This window comes from Megascapheus bottae, chromosome 7 (assembly GCF_031878675.1).
Source record: "Megascapheus bottae isolate mThoBot1 chromosome 7, mThoBot2.hap1, whole genome shotgun sequence".
Taxonomy (NCBI): domain Eukaryota; kingdom Metazoa; phylum Chordata; class Mammalia; order Rodentia; family Geomyidae; genus Megascapheus; species Megascapheus bottae.
This window is the reverse complement of record NC_143515.1, coordinates 12,848,941-12,869,289: the sequence shown is the minus strand read 5'-3', so window position 1 is coordinate 12,869,289 and position 20,349 is coordinate 12,848,941. Positions and strand designations below refer to the sequence as shown.

Genomic DNA, 20,349 nt, shown 5'->3' with positions numbered 1-20,349 from the left:
TTCTCCATGACCTCTAGATCGTGCACTTGTGGTTTAACCTGTGATCTCAGTTCTCCCATGAGTCCAGGAAAAGTCCCTGCTTCTCAGTTTTTGATGTATGGATGGGAAGTAGAGTTTCTAAGCTCTTTGAATGCTGGAGCTGAGTTTGGAATTCCCCTTGTGGAATTTTGGTGGTTTTTGCCCTCCCTACTGCCTTACCTGTTGAAGAGGTTAACCCTAAGACACCCTGACAAGTTCAAAATCTCCTGGGGTCTGTGAGAGAAATCACCACTCTTTCCAGTGGAAATTCCCACTCTGGTGCCATGGCTACACCGAGTTACTGAACACCCTGCTTGCTTCCTGGTCTCCATGACTTCAAGGATCTTCAAGGGCGTTCTCCTTTCCAAACCGTCTGTGGGGGCTCGGATGTAGCTCAGTGGTAAAGTGCTGGCACAGCATGTAAAAGGCTCTGGGTTTGATACCAAGCACTCTAAAAGAAAACAATTCCATGAGCCAGGAGTTTGGCCTCCTGGTAGAGTGCTTGCCTAGCGTGCATGAAGACCTGGGTTCAATTCCTTAGTACCACATACATAGAAAAAGCCAGAAGTGGTGCTGTGGCCCAAGTGGTATTGCTCTAGCCTTGAGAAAACCCAAAGACAGTGCTCAGACCCTGAATTCAAGCCTCAGGACTAGCAAAACCAAAACAAAAACCCTAGGTTTGGATTAAGTTTGGAATCTTCAGCAAATCACCATGTTGAAAGGGCTATGGGTTCCCATGGATGCATCTGTGAATGTGGGGTGGGGTAGAGGACTTTAGATCCTTCTAATCTTCCATCAGCTTTTCTCTTAGTGCCCACCTCCCCTACTCCGGGCCCCCCTCCCTAGCCCTCCTCTCTGCCATATTTGCTGGACAAATAGGCTGTGTTTTCATCCATCTTTTGCATATAGATCTATAACCCTGTCTCCTCTCAGTGTTCAGAAGCACTGATACTCAGATGCTGTATTAAGTGGAAACCCCTTTATCTACAGATGGTTTTCCTGCTCCTTTAGTCTTCTATAAGTCTAGAAAAACCAGGACAGGCAAGAATACCAAGTGGTTGCTAGAAGAGTTGCTATAAAATCCCTACCTCTTCATTCCTTCTTGTAAGTGGGGCCAATCAAGGAGTTTGTAAGGGGCCATGTATGTGGGCATTTAAAGCCTGGATAAGGCAAGGAGGGCATTTGTCAAGGAGAGGATATAGTTAATAGCAAGAGGATTGATCAGATAGATAGTAAACAGTAGTGGAAGTCCAGTGTAGTGGTGCACACCTGTAAGCCAGGCATTTGGAAGATGGAGGCAAGAAGACTTAGTCTGAGGCCAGCCAGGGCCATATAATGAGACTATATCTAAGGAGAGGGTGAGGGAAGAGATAGAGGGGATTTGCAGAAGGGAGTTGCAAACTTCATAGGAAAAAGTGAGAATAAATGCAGGTAATGGATCATAATAGAAGATATTAATGTAATGTGAATTCAGTTTTCTTTAAAAAATATGATTTTATTATTACAGTGTTGTACAGAGGGGTTATTTCATAAAGCAGGTAATGATTACATTTCTTTTTTGGATAATGTTACCCTTTTCCTTTCCCATTTCCCCCTCCTGTCTCTGCCCTCTCTGGTCTCTGCTCTCAAGTTACGTAGGTCGTTTTCCACATAGTATACACTGAATGGCATGGTTATATTTCATCCTTTCTCCCTCTTTTTTCTGCACCCCTATCTCCCCCACCAAAAGGAAAAAAACTCAAAGCAGCAACAACAACAACAACAAATTCCTTACATTTCCATTTCCTGGGATTGATTTCAATAAATAATATTTTAAATGTTCAGAAGAGTTATACCTTTGGATTCCTCTCCTAAGCGTGTCCTCCTTTAGTTTGACCCTGTGTGTGTGATTGCCTAGAGTCCTGTGTAACTTATCATGCCCAGTTACATTTTAGATCTAGCTTCCACACATATGAGAGAAAACAGGTACTTCTTTGTCTCTCTGAACTTGGCTTGCTTCACGTAACATGATTTTTTTCTAGGTCTATCCATTTCACTGCAAATGGCAATCTTATTCTTTCTAATCAATAAGTAAAATTCCATTGTGTATAGGTACCATAGTTATTTACATCCAATCGTCTAGATTGTTTCCATAATTTGGTTATTGCGAATAGTGCAGCAATGAACGTGGGTGTGCAAATGGCTTTATATTCTGATTTGTACCACTCCTGGTATCTACCCAGAATATTACAATTGGCTCATAGGGAATGAACTCAGTTTTTTTTCTTTTCTTTTTTTTTCTTTCTTTCTTTCTTTCTTTTTTTTTTTGCCAGTCCTGGGCTTAAGCTCAGGGCCTAAGCACTGTCCTTGGACTTTTCTCAAGGTTAGAGCTCTTCCACTGGAGCCTCAGCACCACTTCTGACTTTTTTCTATGTCTGTGTTACCAAGGAATTGAACCCAGGTCTTTGTGCATGCTAGGCAAGCACTCTATCAGTAGACCAAACTCCTGGTCCCTCAGTTTTTTTTTAATATGTAGACTACATAAATTGTAATTAGAGTTTATATACATATTTACACATAGACATATGTCCTTCATTGCTTTTCAATGAATTCTGGGAGGCTATGCTATTAACCCCAACAAACACATCTGATTCCTAAAGACCGGCTTTTAAATACTATTCTGAAAGGAAAAGTGGCTAATTACAGGGTTGGAGTTGGAATAAAAAGTTGGAATATCAACTGGTTACTGGTGGCTTATGCCTGTAATCCTAGCTACTCTGGCTGCGATCTGAGGATTGTAGTTCAAAGCCAGCCTGGACAGAAAAGTCTGAGACTCTTATCTTCAATTAATCAACAGAAAAATGGAAGTAGCGCTGTGGCTCAAAGTGGCAGAATGCTATCCTTAAGCAGAAGAACTCAAGGACAGTGCCCAGGCCTCAAGTTGAAGCCCCACAACCAACAAAAAAAGTTGGAATATCTTACTGTAGTATTAAACATGAGAACACAGAAACAGCTTCAAAGCATTTTCTCTGGCCAGCCTGGGACTATTTAAGCAACCAAATGAATAATGACAGTAGTGAATCATAACCAGTTAATTAAAGGAAACATAAGGTACAAGTTGGCTATTTGGGGTATGAGAAATTTGCATAGTCACCTTCACAAATACTTGTGAATCCCAGAGAGAAAGAGGAATAATTACCGAGTGGAAGTCTGGTTGTTTCTGTCTTATTGGTCAAGTGTACATTATCAGGAATAAAAGAAGTAAAAAATTATCTGCCACTTGCTATGAGGTGTCACTCCAGTGGTTCTTCCTAGAGATAGATGACCTGGACCACAGTGTGGTGAGATGTGCTTCAAAAGAACTCACTGGTGATCTTCAACAATGTCAAGGTCACAAGCTGGCTACCTCGAGGCTGACACTTCAAAAGGCTGAGGACTGTGATTTGAAGCCAGTCCAGGCAGTCAAGTTCATGAGATACTTAGCTCTAATAAACCACCAAAAAGCAGGAAATGGCGTTCTGGCTGACTGGTCCAGGACCCTTGTAAACTTACTGATTATGTGGACTGATTGTGAGTGTTGGGGAATGGGTACATACATACGAGGCAGCCAGAGCCCCTGGCCTCATGTTGCTTAGGAGCTTCTGTGGTGAGTTAAAGAGCTGGACTGCAGCCTTCCCCACACCCCTAGCTGTGCTGTGGGTGGCCTGCTCCTGCCTGGTCCATCTTTGACTGGCTTTCTTCTCTTTACCTTGAAGGTCGCCTGGTAGGTGCTCTGGATGCAGTACTGGATTCTAACGCCCGGATCGCCCCGTTTCGAATTCTGCTTCAAGTTCCTGGGTCCCAGGTTTATTCTCCCATAGCATGTGGTGAGTTACTGAATGGATCAGATGTTTACTGGGCCCTGGCCACTGGTGAGTCTTGTTTCAGTTGGAGTGTTTCAAACCTTAAGGTGTAAGCATGCCAAGTTACTGCATGTCAGTTCTGCTTGAAGGTAACCTTATTAGACCCTCCTCTTTCTCTTCTTTCTCTTCTTTCTCATCTTCCCCCTCCTCCCCCTCTCCCCCTCTCCCCTCCTCCTCCTCCTCCTCCTCCTTCTCCTTCTCCTTTCCACCTCCCTACCTCTCCCCTTCACTTTCACCTCCTTACTTGTCTCTTGCTTAACCATCAAAAGCACATGGAGGCTATGAACTTGGGCTTGCCAGGCTTTTGTGTGGTGTGTTTTGGAATGTTCACATATTTTTTAGATGAATTGAGTCATTCCTTTATAATCTTGTTTGTGACCACCATATGTTTATGTGTCACCTTCCATAGGGACTCCAGGATGAGGGGACTAGGTCTGACTTAGAAAGTCTCCCATTGTCCACATTGGCACCATGAAGCCTCCTCTGGGGGCTTGGAGGGAGTGTGCAAACTACCTGCTCACCTACTGGGGTCTTCTTCTTCCTGCAGGCATTATCTGCTGCTCATTGAACTCTCAGGTTCCTCCAGGGCCCAGAATGGTCACACCCTCCGAAGTCCTATTATAAGCCAAACCATAATGTCCCTTTCCTATACAAGTAATGAGCATCCTCATTTCATCTTAACTCTTCATTTTGTGTTAAAATTTCTGTCATTTTATGTGTATAGACTCAAAGAGGTTATTATTATTTATTTTTGCCAATGCTGGTATTGAGGTTTGAACTCAGAGGTACTTGCTAGGCTTTCTTGCTCACCATCGATTTTCTACACCTGAGCCATGTCTCCAGTCCAGCATTTTGTTGGATAGTTGGAGATAAGAATCTCTTAGACTTTTTGCCCAGGTTGTATTTTTGTTTTGTTTTGCTTTGTTTTTTGACCAGTCGTGGGTCTTGAACTCAGGGCCTTAGCACTGCCCTTGGACTTTTCACAAGGCTAGAGCTCTACCACTTGAGCCACAGCACTCCTTCCAGCTTTTTTCTATGTATGTGGTACCGAGGAATGGAACCCGGGTCTTCGTGCATGCTAGGCAAGCACTATACCACCAGGCCAAACTCCCTCCCACTCCCACCATGGCTGTTTTTAAACAAATATCTTCTGAATCTCAGCCTCCTGAGGAGTTAGGAATACAGGGTGAGCCACTGGCCCTCGGCTCATAGAAATTATTTTTAGTTTTGTTTTTCTTTGAACACTTTATTATATACCATAAGCTTTCACCAATATCTTCTATTCATTAGCAACATTGGACTTTTCCCTTAGGAAAAATGTAGAAAGTAGGAACAAGAGCATGTCATTCATATCCACCAATCCTAACCACTGATAACATGTTAGAGTAGTTTAACATAATTTACAAAACACAGGATGGGAGGACAAAAAAATGCTTACTAACATGTTATTTGTGTAAAATGGTAAGAACTCAATATATACTCAATATGAAGAAATGTACATTGAAAAGTCTATGTTATAAGGAGTAAGGTCAAGAAGAAGGGACAGTAGACCAATGAAGGGAGGAAGGGTAAATAGTGATAATATTCATATACATAATGTGAAAACAGAGCTAAATAACTGGAGAGGATGGGTAGGGTAAGGAAATGGGGACAGAATGATGGAAGATATGACATTGATCAAGCTCTGTTGAACTTGGACTGACATCATGAATTAAAACCCTTTGTACTACTACTTAGTAATAAAAATCCCAACAAAATAAGTGTAAAGAAAATAAGCCATCTCAAACCCTAGCCACTCAGAGTAGCCTGTGGTTTACAGGTGAGCCCTCTTAGACAGCTTTCCAGGTCAGACAGATACAAGAGTGGTTGCAAAAGATAGAAATTCATGAAAATAGGACTTGGGGGCTGGGAGCATGGCCTAGTGGGTAGAGTGCCTGCCTAACATGCACAAAGCCCTGGGTTTGATTCCTCGATACCACATACACAGAAAAAGCCAAAAGTAGTGCTGTGGCTCAAGAGGTAAATTGCCAGCCCTGAGAAAACCTAAGCACCAGGACTGGCCAAGTACTTCAACAGAGAGATGTTAGATTCAAATACAATTTATTTAATACAAGAGATTATTTTTCTCAGTGTTTGACTACCGGTTAGGGAACAGATTTCTGAAGGGATCTCAAGGTTAGAATTTGGCTTATGAGAGTCAGTGTTTCAATTTAGATGTACTGTAGATGCTTTAATGTTCCCTTTTGACCTCTCCAGTCTTGGGGTTGAAAAAGCTCGTGATTTTACATTGTATTCCTATTTTCTGAGATTTGTTTGGTTCAGTTCTTTACATTGATTTTATGTTTCTACTCACTCAGGTATGCTTTCCAAATCTAGAGTCTTTTGGTTCAAGCTCTTTACCTGCCTAGCTTCTTGGGATATCTTGGTTGGATATGATAGAAGTTGGCTGTCTTTCCTATAATAGGGGAAAAATCTAAGACATCTCAAGCTGCTCTGATTTCCTTCCTTGACTTTTGCCATTAAAGTTTAGTAACTTACCTAGCATCGGTTGCTGTTGAGTGGTATTTTCTCACAGATGAAAATGACATTTTCTGTAATTTGGAACATGTGTGTTCATTTCTTTAAGCATTGCAGGACATTTTCTTACATTACTCTGCATAGAATTATATTTTAAATTCATATTACTTTTTTTTTGCCAGTCCTGAGCTTGAGCTCAGGGCCTGAGCACTGTCCTTGGACTTTCTCAAGGCTAGAGCTCTAGCCCTTGAGCCTCAGCACCACTTCCAGCTTTTTTTTCCGTACGTATGTGGTACTGAAGAATCGAACCTGGGTCTTTGTGCATGTTAGGCAAGCACTCTACCACTAGGCCAAACTCCTGGCCCCATGTTACTTCTTACTTATGGGATACTTGACTTTCAAGACATTTTATATATAATAGTTATTGTAATCATTTTTTTAAATTGGTACTGGGGCTTGAATTCAGGGGTTTGCATCCCCACTGTCAATTGGCTTGAATATCTATATACCTATATCTATATATCTGTATGTATGTAGATGTATAATAGTTGGGGCTTTTTCACTTGTTGGTTAATTTGAGTTGGAGTCTCTGGGACTTTTCCTGGCATGGCTGCCTCCTGAGTAGCCAGGACTACACGTTTCATCACCAGCTACTTGTTTTTTTTCCATCTCTTATCTCCATTGTGCTTGTGATTCTTGAGTGAATAAGTCAGTTTTCAGCAACACATTCTGTACTTTATTGCTTTTAATGTATTTGCTGGTTTTATCAACATGTTGCTTTGATCCTCAGGTCAGTACTTGAGTCTATAGTCTCCCTTTTCTTTCTGTTACTTGATCTTCTCAGCTATCTGTGAGTCCTTGTACTACTGAATTTGTGTTGAGTAGGAAATATTTGTGAGAATTTCCTTTTCTTGCTATAGTGCCATTTCTTCCTTTTTTGGCGGCAGTGCTGTGGAGTTTTGCGTTCATTTTACTTCCATGCTCATGAAAGGCTCAGCCAGCCTTTTCTTTTTAAAGATGTTTCTTTTTTATTGTTATTATAAAGGTGATATACAGAGTGTTTACAATTACATAAATCAGGTAATGAGTACATTTTGAACATTTTGAACGAGGTCATCCTTTCTCTCCTCGTTTTCCCTCTTGTCCCTTTACAACAAATTGTATAGTTCATTTTCAACACAGTGTCTAGTGAGTACCGAAGCTGTATCTGTTCAGCCTTTGTCCCTCCATTTCTATGCCTTCCCTTTACTCACCCCCAAAGACAGACAAATGAAGAAAAAAAAGAAAACAAAAACAGCTTTTTGCTGGTTAATTGGAGATAGGGTTTTGAAAACTTTTCTGCCTGGGCTGGCTTTGAACCATGATCTACTGGATCTCAGCTTTGAATAGTTAGCAACAGACAGGTATGAATGACCAGCATCTGGCTGGTTCTGCTTTTTCTGCACTTTAAAATAATTCAACAAGGCGCCAGTGGCTCATGCTTGTAATCATACGTACTCAGGAGACTAAGATCTGAGGATTATGGTTTGAAGCTACAGCATTTTTTGCTCAAGGTTAGCACTGTACTGCTTGAGCCACAGCTATGTTTCTGGCCTCTTTTGGGGCCAGGGGAACAGTTAATTGGAGAGTCTCATGGACTTTCCTGCTTCATGCTGGCTTCAAACCATCATCCTTAGATCTAAGCCTCCTGAGTAGCTAGAATTACAGGTGTGAGTTACTGGCAGTAGTTTTAATTTATGAGTTTATTGTGACACAATTCCCAAGTTGAGGACCCTCTATCACAAGTCTGAGTTCAAGACTTAGTTCACTCCCTCGCCAAAAAACTCATAAAAATAACAAATATTTTAAGAGGCTGGACTCTGAGGCTTATGCTTGTAACTAAACCTCTCAAGATGTAGAAATTGAGAAGACTATGGTCTGAAACCAGACCAGGGAAAAAAGTTTGAAAGAGCTCAGCCAACAAAAGCTAGCTAACAGTGGTATGCACCTGTCACTCCAGCTACATGGGAAATATACCTAGGATCACAGTTCATGCTGGCTCAGGAATAAATGTGAGACCTTATGTGCAAAGTAACTGAAGTAAAAAGGACATGTGTTTAACAAGCTCTGGATTCACATCCTAGTACTGCAAAAAAAATTATTTTAAAAGGGGTTATATTTTTTTCCTTAAGAAAATTTTTTATCATAAAGCATCCATGACAAAATTTACTATTTTACCCTTTCCTTCTTTTCCACCTTCCCTGTGTCCTGCCCATCCATGTCTTCTGTGTGTGTGTGTGTGTGTGTGTGTGTGTGTGTGTGTGTGTATGGGTATGGGTATGGGTCATGGGGCTTGAACTCTGGGCCTGACCATTGTCCCTGAGCTCTTCAACTCAAGACTACCACCATACCCCTTGAACCACAGCCCCACTTGGCCATTTTCTAGTGATTAATTAGAGATAAGACTCTCATGTTCTTTAGTGCTTGTCCTTTAGTACCTGAGCTGGCTTTGAACCGCAGTCCTCATATCTCAGCCTCCTGAGTAGCTAAGATTACAGGCGTGAGCCACCAGGCCTCCCTGCCCATGTCTTCTGTCCTTCCTTTCCTTCCTTCTTCCCCTCTTCTACCTCCCTCCCAGGCCTTGAACATACTAAGCAAGTGCTCTACCACTGAGCCACACCTCCAGCCACTTTAGTAGTATTTTGTGCTTTTTTGATGTCATACCAGCATCACTAGACCCTGCATCTGTTAAACAGCTGCCCTCTGTGCTTCCCCCCCCCCCCACGGCGCTCCTTCAAGTTCAGTCTCTGTGCAGACTTGGGACTGTGTATTAGTGGAGTTGTACAGTATACTTCCTTTGGTGATGATTCTTTTATTCTAGTATAACATCCTCGGGCATCTATCCATGGGGCAGCCTGCGTAGAATACCTCTCTCGTTGGGCTGCATGATACTCTACTGTGTGTTCACTTGCTTTTTAGGACCAGATATCTAACAAATGGTACAGGTGAAGAATAAGGAAGGCTGTGGCATGTGCCGTTAGGAAGACTGAGCCTTTGGGGTGGGGTGATACCAAGGTTGACAGGAACAGGACATGGAGTTCCAGGCCCCTGTTGACTACATCTGAAGCCTTGACATGCTCTAGGGAATGAAATCTTCTGGTCATTCATGAGTCTCTTGTGCTGCACTGGGGAAATCTGGGCCATCCTGGGTATATCAGCCATGTGAGATGTCGCTTTGTCCTGCTCCTTTTTCAGGTGAGGGCTTCTCCAAGTTGTTGCTGTGTTGTGATATACACCTCACACTTTAGCTCAGGCCTAATGTGAGCCTTGAGGGCCTTTTTGTCCTTATCTGGCTTCCAGGAAGCAGGAGAGAACAGGACACTGCGTTTTCTGCCTAGAATCATTCCAAGAATTGAAAGGCTTCTGTAATAACATGGCTCCTTTACCAGAGATTGAAGCCTGGAGGAGCTGACTGTCTTTTCAGCCTTCTAAGAGACGACTGACTGCTCAGAGATGGCATGAGTGGAGGGGGGGAAAGGAGGGTATGGCTGAGGGGACAGGAGTCCTGCAAGAAACCTGTTACCTGTATAGAAGTAAGCTCTGGTTGGACCTACTGACTGCCCCAGTACATGGGCTGTGTATGAGAACAGTGGGACAGAGCTTTCCATTGCTAGTCAGATGGGTCCCACAGCACCATCACGAAGAGCAGCAAGCGGGAAAGCAGAATGCTGGAAGGAGTAGCCTGTAAGCTCACCTTGCATGGGCCAGGGTAAGAGATTCAGGTAGGTTGAGGCAATGCTCATATGGATGGGTAGTGGCATTATCTGGAAAGGGTTGGTCCAGTTAGCATTGATATGTGTGGATTCTACTGACTGTGAAGCAAAGATACTCATAAAACTACTGCATTGTGGGAAAGGGAGAGACTTTGACTACTGGGGCTTGAACTGGGGCCTGGGTGTTCTCCTTCAATCTCTCTCTCCTGATGCTCTATCACTTGAGCCACAGCTTTACTTCCCACTTTTTACTGGGTAATTGGAGGTAAGAGTCAAATTTAAGTTAGCATCAAACCTTGATCCTCAGATCTCAGTCTCCTGAGTAGCTAGGACTATAGGCATGAGCACTTGGTAATATAGTGTATCTTAGCTGGGCACTATACTTGTAATCCTAGTTACTCAGGGGGCTGCGATCTGAGGATTATAGTATAAAGCCGGCTCAGGCAGGAAAGACTTAAGATTCTTTTCTCCAGTTAACTACCAGAAAAACCAGAAGTGGTGCTGTGCCTCAACATGGTAGAGTGCTGGCCTAGAGCAAAAGAGCTCAGGGACAGCACCCAGGCCCTGAGTTCAAGCTCTATGACCAACCTCCCCACCCCTCCCCCCAAAAAATGTACTTTCACTGACTATGTACAGACATTTTTAGTGTGTATCATTTAGAGATGATTTAAAGTCTGTGTGGAAGGCCTGTGTGTTCTATGCACGACTTCATAGAAGGAACTATAGCAGCCCTGAATTCTGTAATCTTCTGAGGAAGGGATCCTTTCACAGATACTGAAGGACAACTGAAGTTTGAAAAAAAAAACCTGTTAATAATTTAGATTTGGAAAAGGAAAACAATACTTTTGAAATTTCAAAGATCATAGAAGAAACTGTGATACTGATCTGAACTGATATGTATATATGTATGTGTGTGTGTGTGTGTGTGTGTGTGTGTGTGTGTGTGTGTGTATTTTTTGTGGATCATGGGGCTTGAGCTCAGCCTGGGCATTGTCCGGGTGAGCTCTTCAGCTCAAGGGTACCACCCTACCCCTGGGCCTGGTGTTGTCTCTGAGCTCTTCAGCTAAAGGGTACTGCCCTACTGGTACATGTTTTTAAACAATAAGCCCAAGCATCTGCTGATGGGCATGATGGCTCACACCTGTAATTCTAGCTACTCTGGAGGCTAAGATCTGATGATCAAGGTTCAAAGCCAGCCTGGGCACAAAAGGACCTGAGACTCTAATCTCCATTTAGCCTCCAGAAAATTGGATGTGGGGCTTGCCTCAAGGGTAGGGCCGTAGCCCTTAGCTGAAGAGCTCAGGGACAGCGTCCAGGCCGAGTTCAAGCCCCGTGACCAAAAACAAAATAAAACAACAAAAAAACCTTGAGAATCATTGGAGTGAGTGCTTGCCAGTGCACTGACCTTCCCTTTTTACTGACATTTGCTCATTGGTTCCTCTTGCTGGCATGTAGGAGGTGAGGGAAAGTGTGGGTGTGAGGATGCAGCCTGGGGCAGGTGTTGGGATGCTGTTCTTAGTCTCACTGTGGGCTCTGCTATACCCTTGCTTAGAGCAGTCTTGGTGACGCACAGTCCCTTATCTGTGCCCTTGACCATGGCCTGTGTTTTGGTTTCTTCTATTCTGCAACACTTTACTTTGTGTGTTTGGAGACAGAATTTTTTGAATGGAGGAAATGTTCCCGGGTGGATCAGATTAGTATCTTCCTGGACTTTGTGCCAAATTGGCAAAGGGCATGCCAACGAGATATTCTCTCCAAGTGTAGGGCTCACAGGACACTTCAAGGGGTGCCTGGGCAACCACCCAGCCAGAACCAGAGGGTCTACACTGCAAGGTCAGACAACCCACTTGTCCCACTTGTTTCCTAGTGCTGTTTCCTTAGAACAACACTGGCTGGAATTTTCCACATAGCTTCACCTTTGGAAATGGCTGAGGGGTGCCAGCTCCCAGAGCTACTGTTACTGGCTCTTAATTTTTTTTAAATTGATGCATAAACATTTACTGAATGTATTCTTTCTTCTGTGAGAGGCAGTTATAGGCATTTGAAGAGCATCAGAATGGTAAATACAGACATCTCTCACCTATAGCAGGAGTTACTTTCCAGAGACCCGACTCCTCCCCCCCAAATGGATGACAATCTGCAAAGTAGTATTAGGTAGTCCTTCCTTGCTGTAATATCATGATTCACTCATTGTAGGGTCTGTGGAACATGAACTGTACAATAGGTGAGGGATCACTAAGTATTTTAAACACAATACAGTATGTCACTGTAAGTGAACTGTGATATAGTGAGGGATACTGTACAGCTGTTAGATCTAGCACATTCTGAAATCCAAAATGATGTGAAAAATACCTTCAGAGCTGGGTGCCGGTGACTCATGCCTAGATAGTAACCCTAGATAGTCAGGAGACTGAGTATCCCAGTTGGAAGTCAGCCCAAGCAGGAAATGCTGTGAGATTCTTATCTCCAGTTAACCACCAACAAACCTGAAGTTGGAGGTGTGACTCGAGTGGTAAAGTGCCAGTCCTGAGCAGAAAAGCAAAGGGATGGTGCCCAGGCCCCGAGTTCAAGCCCTAGGGAAGGCCAAAAGAAATAAATGCACACTCAGTGTTTGAATTTTGTAGTGTGTGTGTATCTGTGTGTGCATATGCATGTGTGTGTGTGTGCATGTGCCTGTGCATGTGCATGTGCATGCATATGCATGCACCACTACTATGGCCTGAACTCAGGGCCTTTCACTCTCACACACCTTGCTTACTCCAGTGGCACTTACCCATGCCTCCAGCCTGGCTTTTTGTTGGTTATTTTGGAGATAGAGACCCTTGAACTCTTCTGCCCATTCTGGTGTTGAAACACAATACTGAGAGCTCAGTTTCCTGAATAGCTAGGATTATAGGTGTGAGCGGCCAGTGCTTGGCTTGGCTGTTGTGTTTTGTAGGTCCCTTTTAGTCACAAAAGCCTTATCCTTACTTCCTCTTCTTCTCTCCCCTCACCCCCAGTCATTGACTTCATGACTCCTGAAGCTGGGCCCCTTGTAAGGAAGAAGGCCCTTCCTCATCAGTCATTTTGCTCTCCGTGGGTTGAACTTTGTATTTCCTTGAAATGTACTACATTCAGATCCAAGTTAGTTTATTATTTTTTGTTTGTTTGAAAAATACTTAGGTGGTTCCAGGTCTTGTATGCTGTCTGAATATCTCCTTAGAGGTCCTAGGAGTAGTTGGTGAGTTCACATGACAGCTTCATTGAGTTCTTTCCCTCCACATAAAAAAAAAATATATATATATATATATCATTTATATATACACATGCATGATTATATACCATATATACTATATATGATTATATAATATATAATATAATGTGTATGTATATATCTGTATGATTTTTTAAATTGTATTTTATTGTCAGGGATTACAGTTACATTTGTCAGGTAGTAGGTACATTACTTCTCGAATATTGATACTCCTTCTCATGTTTTAGTCCCCCCCCTCCATATTTTTATTTAGTACTTCTATTCATTAAGGGTCATTTTCTGACTTTACCTGGTCACTGTAGGCTTTGAAAAATTCTTTTTTTATATAATTTTTATTGTAATTAATAGAAGGGTTACATTACATTCACCAGGTGCATTACTTCACATACATTGATACCCTTTCTCATGTCTTGGTCCCCATTTCCCTCCCCCCTTCCCCCACCCTCATCTTGTTTTCCCCCCTTTCCTATCCAATTTCAAATAACCAAATTCGCATATATCCAATATTTCAGATAACAAAGTGAAATACTGTAACAATATGAGATAACCAAGGGAAAGCAAAAGAGATTAGAGATAACATAGTACATTAAGGACAACAATCACTCATATGGCTTTTGTTTCTATATCCTAGAGGTCCTTTCATTTAGTGTCATACTGTATGGCCTTATGTATCTAGGTTTTGCTCTATTGCAAATCTCTGCTAGAAGAGTCCAAGGTTTCTACTGATTATGGCAAATGAGGGAAACCATTGAGCCTATGTTCCTTTGAGTCTGGCTTACTTCACTTAATATGATTTTTTCCTAAGTCTTTCCATTTCCTTACAAATGTGGAAATGTCGTTCTTTCTGACAGCAGCAGAGAATTCCATTGTGTGTAAATACTACATCTTGTTGATCCACTCATCAACTGAGGGACATCTGGGTTGGTTCCATATCTTTGCTATGGTAAATAGTGCTGCAATGAGCATTGTTGTGCTAGTGGATTTAGTATGCCCTTGTTTCTGGACGGTTGGGTAAATGCCAAGTAGTGGAATTGCTGGGTTATAGGGGAGCTCTATGTTTAGTCTTTTGAGGAACTGCCATACTGCTTTCCATAGTGGTTGAATGAGTTTGCACTCCCACCAGCAGTGTAGTAGTGATCCCTCCTGGCCACATCCCCTCCAGCATTTGTTGTTATTAGTTGTCTTGATCCTGGCGATTCTAACTGGAGTGAGGTGGAATCTTAGAGTTGTTTTGATTTGCATTTCTTTTATGACCAGAGATGTGGAGAATTTCTTCGTGTGTCTATAGGCTATTCTTATTTCTTCTTCAGAGAAGACTCCCTTTAAGTCTTTGGCCCATCTTTTGATGGGATGGTTGTTTCTTTGGAGATTAGTTTTGGAGTGATTCAATTTTTTGAGCTGTTGATATATTTTAGATATGAGGCCTTTGTCTGTTGTATGGTTAGTGAAGATCTTCTTCTATTCTGTAGGCTTTCTAATTAATTTACTCGCTATGTCCTTTGCCATACAAAAGCTCTGCAGTTTAATGCAGTCCCACTTATCCAGCCTTTCTCTGATTTGTTGTGTTTCTTGGTCCTTATTAAGAAAGTTTTTACCTGTGCCAAGGAGGCCTAGTGTGTCTCCTATTCCTTCCTGTAAAGTTTTCAGTGTGTCAGCTTTTACCTCGAGGTCTTTGATCCATTTGGAATTAATTCTAGTGCAGGGTGACAAAGAAGGATCCAACTTTAGTTTTCTGCAGGTGCTTAACCAGTTCTGCCAGCACCACCTGTTGAAGAGGCTGTCTTTCTTTCATTCTATTTTTTTGGCTCCCTTGTCAAAGATTAGATGGCCATAGGCCTGTGGTTTTGATTATTATAGCTCTGTAATAGAGTCTAAAGTTTGGTATTGAAATTCCTCCTGCACTGTTCTTTCTGCTAAGAAGTGTTTTTGCTATACGGGATCTTTTATTATTCCATATGAAATTTTGGATTGCCTCTTCTATTTCTTTAAAGAATGACATTGGGATATTGATGGGTATTGCGTTGAATTTGTAGACAGCCCTTGGCAAGATTGTCATTTTCATGATGTTGATCCTTCCAATCCAGGAGCATGGGAGGTTTTTCCATTTTCTCAGATCTGCTTTAATTTCCTTTTTCAGGGTTTTAAAGTTGAAAAAAAATTCAAACCCAGCAATCTACAGCAGTGACTGAATTCTTGTTTTGTTTGAGCTGTTTTTGATTTTTCTTGAGCCACGGCCCTACTTCCCTACTTTCTGTTTTCTAGTGATTAATTGGAGATAAGAGTTTCACAGTCTTTAGTGTCTGGGCTGGCTTTGAACCATGATCCTCAGATCTCAGCCTCCTATGTAGCAAGGATTACAGGTATGAGCTACTATGCCTGGCTTCTTTTCTTTCTTAAGCCATTTTGAGATCAAAGTTCTCTATTTCCATGATTCCATTGTGAATTTTGAAGCAGACCTGAAAAGTTGAGAGAATTATGTAATGAACTGTTAGGTCAGGTTTAAAAATACGATCACTGTGCTGGGTGCCAGTGACTCATGTTAGTAATCTTAGAAGGCTATCTGAGGAACATGCCTCCAAAACAGGCCAGGCAAGAAAGTCCATCTCCAATTCACCAACAAAAAGCTGAAAGTGAGGGCTGGGAGTGCGGCCAACTGGTAGAGTGCTTGCCTAGCATGCATGAAGCTATGGGTTTAATTCTTCAGTACCACATATACAGAAAAAGTCGAAGTGGTGCTGTGGCTCAAGCAGTAGAGTGCTAGCCTTGAGAAAACTCAAGGACAGTGCTCAGGTCCTGAGTTCCAGCCCCGGGACTGGCAAAAAAAGAAAAAAAATGAGGAAAAAGGAAAAGCATGCACACTGGCCAGTCCTGGAGCTTGAACTCAGTACCTGGGTACTGTCCCTTAGTTTCTTTGCTCAATACTTGCACACACATACACAACACAGGTTACTGGCCTAGTGAGGTGGATCACCTCTGTTTTCCCAGTTACTTGGGAAGTGGAGATTTGGAGGATCACAGTTCTAGGGAAGTCTAAGCAAACAACAACAAACTATGTGATTTCTTTTCAATTAATAAAAACTGGATGTGGTGGCATGCACCTGTTATCCCAGCTACTGGAAACTGTAAATAGGCTCCAGGTCAAAGTCAACATACATCTGAGACCTACACAAAAAGTTGTGTAGGTTTGACTCAAAGGTGATTTACAGAGGGGTTGCAGTTACAAATGTCAGGTAAAGAATACACTTCTTGGGGTGGGAGTATAGCCTAGTGGTAGACTGCTTGCCTAGCATGCATGAAGCCCTGGGTTCAGTTCCTTCGTACAACATACATAGAAAAAGCCCAAAGTGGTTCTATGGCTTAAGTGGCAGAGTGCTAGCCTTGAGCAAACAGTGTCCAAGGACAGTGCCTAGATCCTCAGTTCAAGCCCCAGGACAGGCAAAAACAAAACAAACAAAAGAATAGACTTTTTGGACAATGTCACCCCTTCTCTTAACTCTCACTTCGCACCCTACCTACATGTTCATTTTCAACACATTGTCTAGTGAGTACCACTGTTGCTAGTGAGTACCCCTGCTATATTTGTTCACCCTGGAGTATAAGTAAGTTTTTAATATCAATTTTTAGTCCTTGTTTGGTCATTTTATTGGCTATATCATTCTGGTTCTGTTCACACTCATAAAAGGCCTCCCTCCACCCCAAACCCGCCTTCGTGCAGCAATATGTCAGTTTTCTATGGTCTTCTTACCCTGTGTCTATTTCTGGGACTCAATGGCAGTAATACAAAGACAATTTAATGATTTCAATTGCAAATTTAAAAATCCATTTTACTTACCAGGTCTGAGATGGTGTTTGTCCGATTTCATCATATTGAAAATATTTTTACTCTCATTTCATTGAAAACAAATAGGGCAAGGAAACCAGAAGCAATACTTAAAATGATTCAGTGAGAAAATACTTGTGTCAGGATCCTCCAATTGTAAGGAGAGGTTGTGTGTAGACTTATGGATTAGTTGTTTTTTCCCTCAATTTCAGAATATGAGATTCCTGTGAACAAAGGCTTTATTTTGGCCCACCCTGTCTGTTCTTGTGGTATATCTCCTCTCCTCTTCCATCCCTCTTCTTAATCTTGCTTTCATTCTTTTTTCCCTATAGAATTTGTGGTTAGGGACTATCAAAAGCAAGTCTGCCTCCACCCAGCAGCCCTTTCTAGGCTACATGGCCTAGATGATTTATATGTAAGTGTCAGGATTATATGCAGTGGAATATACCCATTTCATAGAAATTAAGACTTACAAGGGTGTTTATTATAAACCCATGGGTGTTTATTATCCTCCCCTCTTTTTCTTTTTTCTTTTAAGATTTGAGACCAGAAGTAGAACTCAGTGCCAGACATGTTTGGTCATTGGCTATTGTTACACCAACTGAGCAATGACTCTAATCCCAGAAACAGTTCCTTCTTCAAGCTGCAGCCTGGGTCTAAGGTTGTAGGTGTAGACAATGGGATATTTGTTTGATTTCCTGTTAGTAGCCCTGGGGAAAACCTAAAAGAACCAGGGTGGCTGTGTCATTCATTTGTTTAGTGGGGAGTCCCAGGAACTTTCCTGCTTGGCTTTTTTTCTTTTACTTTTTACTTCTTGCCTAGAAAGTGGGAATAAGACCCACCCTGTGACTTTTTTTTAATGAGGCTAAACAGCATACCTAGAAAAAATGCCCAACAATATTAGGCATTCAGAAAAAGTTCACAAATGTTCATTGTTGGTTGTTGTGTGGTCTTAGTTATTGTTTCTAATATTGAATCTATAAATCTGGCTTTTCCCTTGACTGGAGTTGAAATTTCTTCAAAAATAGTAAAGTCAGAATGGGAGCCAATGACTCACACTTGTAATCCTAGCTGCCTACTCAGGAGGCTAAGGTCTGGCGGATCACACCTGAGGCCAGAACAGGGAGAGGGCCTGTGAGAGATTCCATCTCCAGTCAGCCATCAAATGTTGGATTGGAGGCATGGTTCAAGTTGTTAGAGCACCAGCCGTGAGCTCATAAGCCAAGCCCTGTCCCAGCGCACACACGCAGAAAAAATGGAAACATCCTTTGTTTTCTGTAATATTAAAGGCCTTAATAAAATACATTTTGGCTAATCACCTCTGGTGCAATCCACAATACTGATCTGAAGTATTGTTGTTGTTGTTGTTGTTGTTGGTGTGTGTGTGTGTGTGTGTGTGTGTGTGTGTGTGTGTGTGTGTTTTGTGGTGGTGCTTGAACTCTGGGCCTGGGTGCTGTCCCTGAGCTCTTCATCTTAAGGCTGACACTCTACCACACTGAGCCATAGTACCACTTCTGGCTTTCTGGTCATTCATTGGAGATAATAAGAGTCTCATGTACTTTGGTACCCTAGCTATCTTTGAACCACAGATCTCAGCCTCCTAAATAGCTAGGATTACAGGCATTAGCCACTGGCACCTGGCTATTATTGCTCTGAATTTTGGGTTTACAAGATCCCATGCACTAAGGGCTTACTCAGACATGGGCTCCCTCCCTATTCTGGAAGCTGGAAATCTGAGACCAGGCTGCCCACAGGGCTATTTGCAATGAGCTCTGGGTTGGCCTGCGCTGATCCACCTTTCCCAGTGTCCTCACATGGCCTTTCCTCACCTGATCCTGGGTGTTGTCTTATGTGGACATAGACTGTGGGATCAGGGCCCCACCCTGTGTCCTCACTGACCCTGAATGACCTCTGAAAAGTGCTTTCTTCACATAGTCACATTGGGATGAGTGCTGACATGTGAATTCTGATGAGACAATAGCTCTGTGGCATGGATGAAGTATTTCCACCATAATGAATGTGTATACTCCTTGTTGCCTTCTCTTCTCACAATAAACGACAGGCTCTTTTTCCTTTTCTTTTTTGGTGGTACTAGGTTTTGAACTCAAGACCTTGTACTTGACAGGCAAGGGCTTTACCACTTGAGCTAAACCTCTAGCTCTTTTTGCAGACAGGCTCAGACCAGATCTTACTAGTTATACCTCCTGCATAGAGAGCTATGATGACACCCCTGAGCCACCACATCTGGTTTGTTGAGATAAGGCCTTACTACTTGCTCAGGCTTTGAGTTGTAATTCTCCTGATCTCCCTGGAAGCTGGGATTATAGGTGTGAGATGCCATACCTGGTCTTTTACCATTCTTCTTTTACATCATTGCATATCTGTAATGTAACCCCGACTTCCAGAGAGAAATAGACCTGTATGTGAAAGTAGTAAATAATTCACAATTTGGTGGCCACCCTTACTTACAGGGCATGCATTCTATTTTCAGTTCCATTTCATTTTTTGAGCTATTTGCCAATGAGCATACTTCATGAAATTTGAAAGATGCTGCTGTGCAGACTTCGACTGGGTTGTGGACATAGGTTGAATGACTTTCCATTTCAGCCCTTTGGGGTCAACCGCCATGCATGCAGCCTGCCTTGACTTACTGTATTTATACAACCCATCCTAAGACTTCCCTGCAGAGGAAATGATAATTTGGAAAAGTTCTGTGCCATTTGGCAACCCTTGTAGGAAACAGCCAGCAAGGTGGAAAATTTTTCTCAGCTCAATTGTTTTTGCTGAGAGAAGCACACAACTGGTCTTACTTTCAGAAGCAGGGGAGACAGTGATGAAATCTCAATTCAGCTACAGGTGCTATGTGTTTCATTTTCCTCTTTCTAGGTGTGGGCTTGGTTGGTTCTAGAATGACCTTTCCTTATCATAACCACACCCTAGGAGATAGAAATTTTCTTTTTTGGGAGGGGGGTAAGGGGAGTCATGGGCCTTCTACTCTGGCCTGGGCACTGTCTCTGAGCTCTTTAGCTGTAGGCTACCTCCCGGCCCCTGGGCCTGCATGTTGTCCCTGAGCTCTTCAGCCTTCAACCCTACCCTTGAGCCAAGCCC

The 20,349-nt window shown here is 42.5% G+C and overlaps 1 protein-coding gene across 1 annotated transcript in view; it reads left to right on the top strand.

The window, feature by feature from the left end:
* Tbc1d8 (TBC1 domain family member 8) overlaps positions 1-20,349 on the top strand; it is a 110,980-nt gene that overhangs the window by 43,497 nt on the left and 47,134 nt on the right. The window contains exon 2 of the mRNA XM_090336517.1: positions 3,753-3,863. Within this exon, the coding sequence (XP_090192643.1) occupies positions 3,753-3,863 (111 nt within the window). The remainder of the gene's footprint in view (positions 1-3,752; positions 3,864-20,349) is intronic.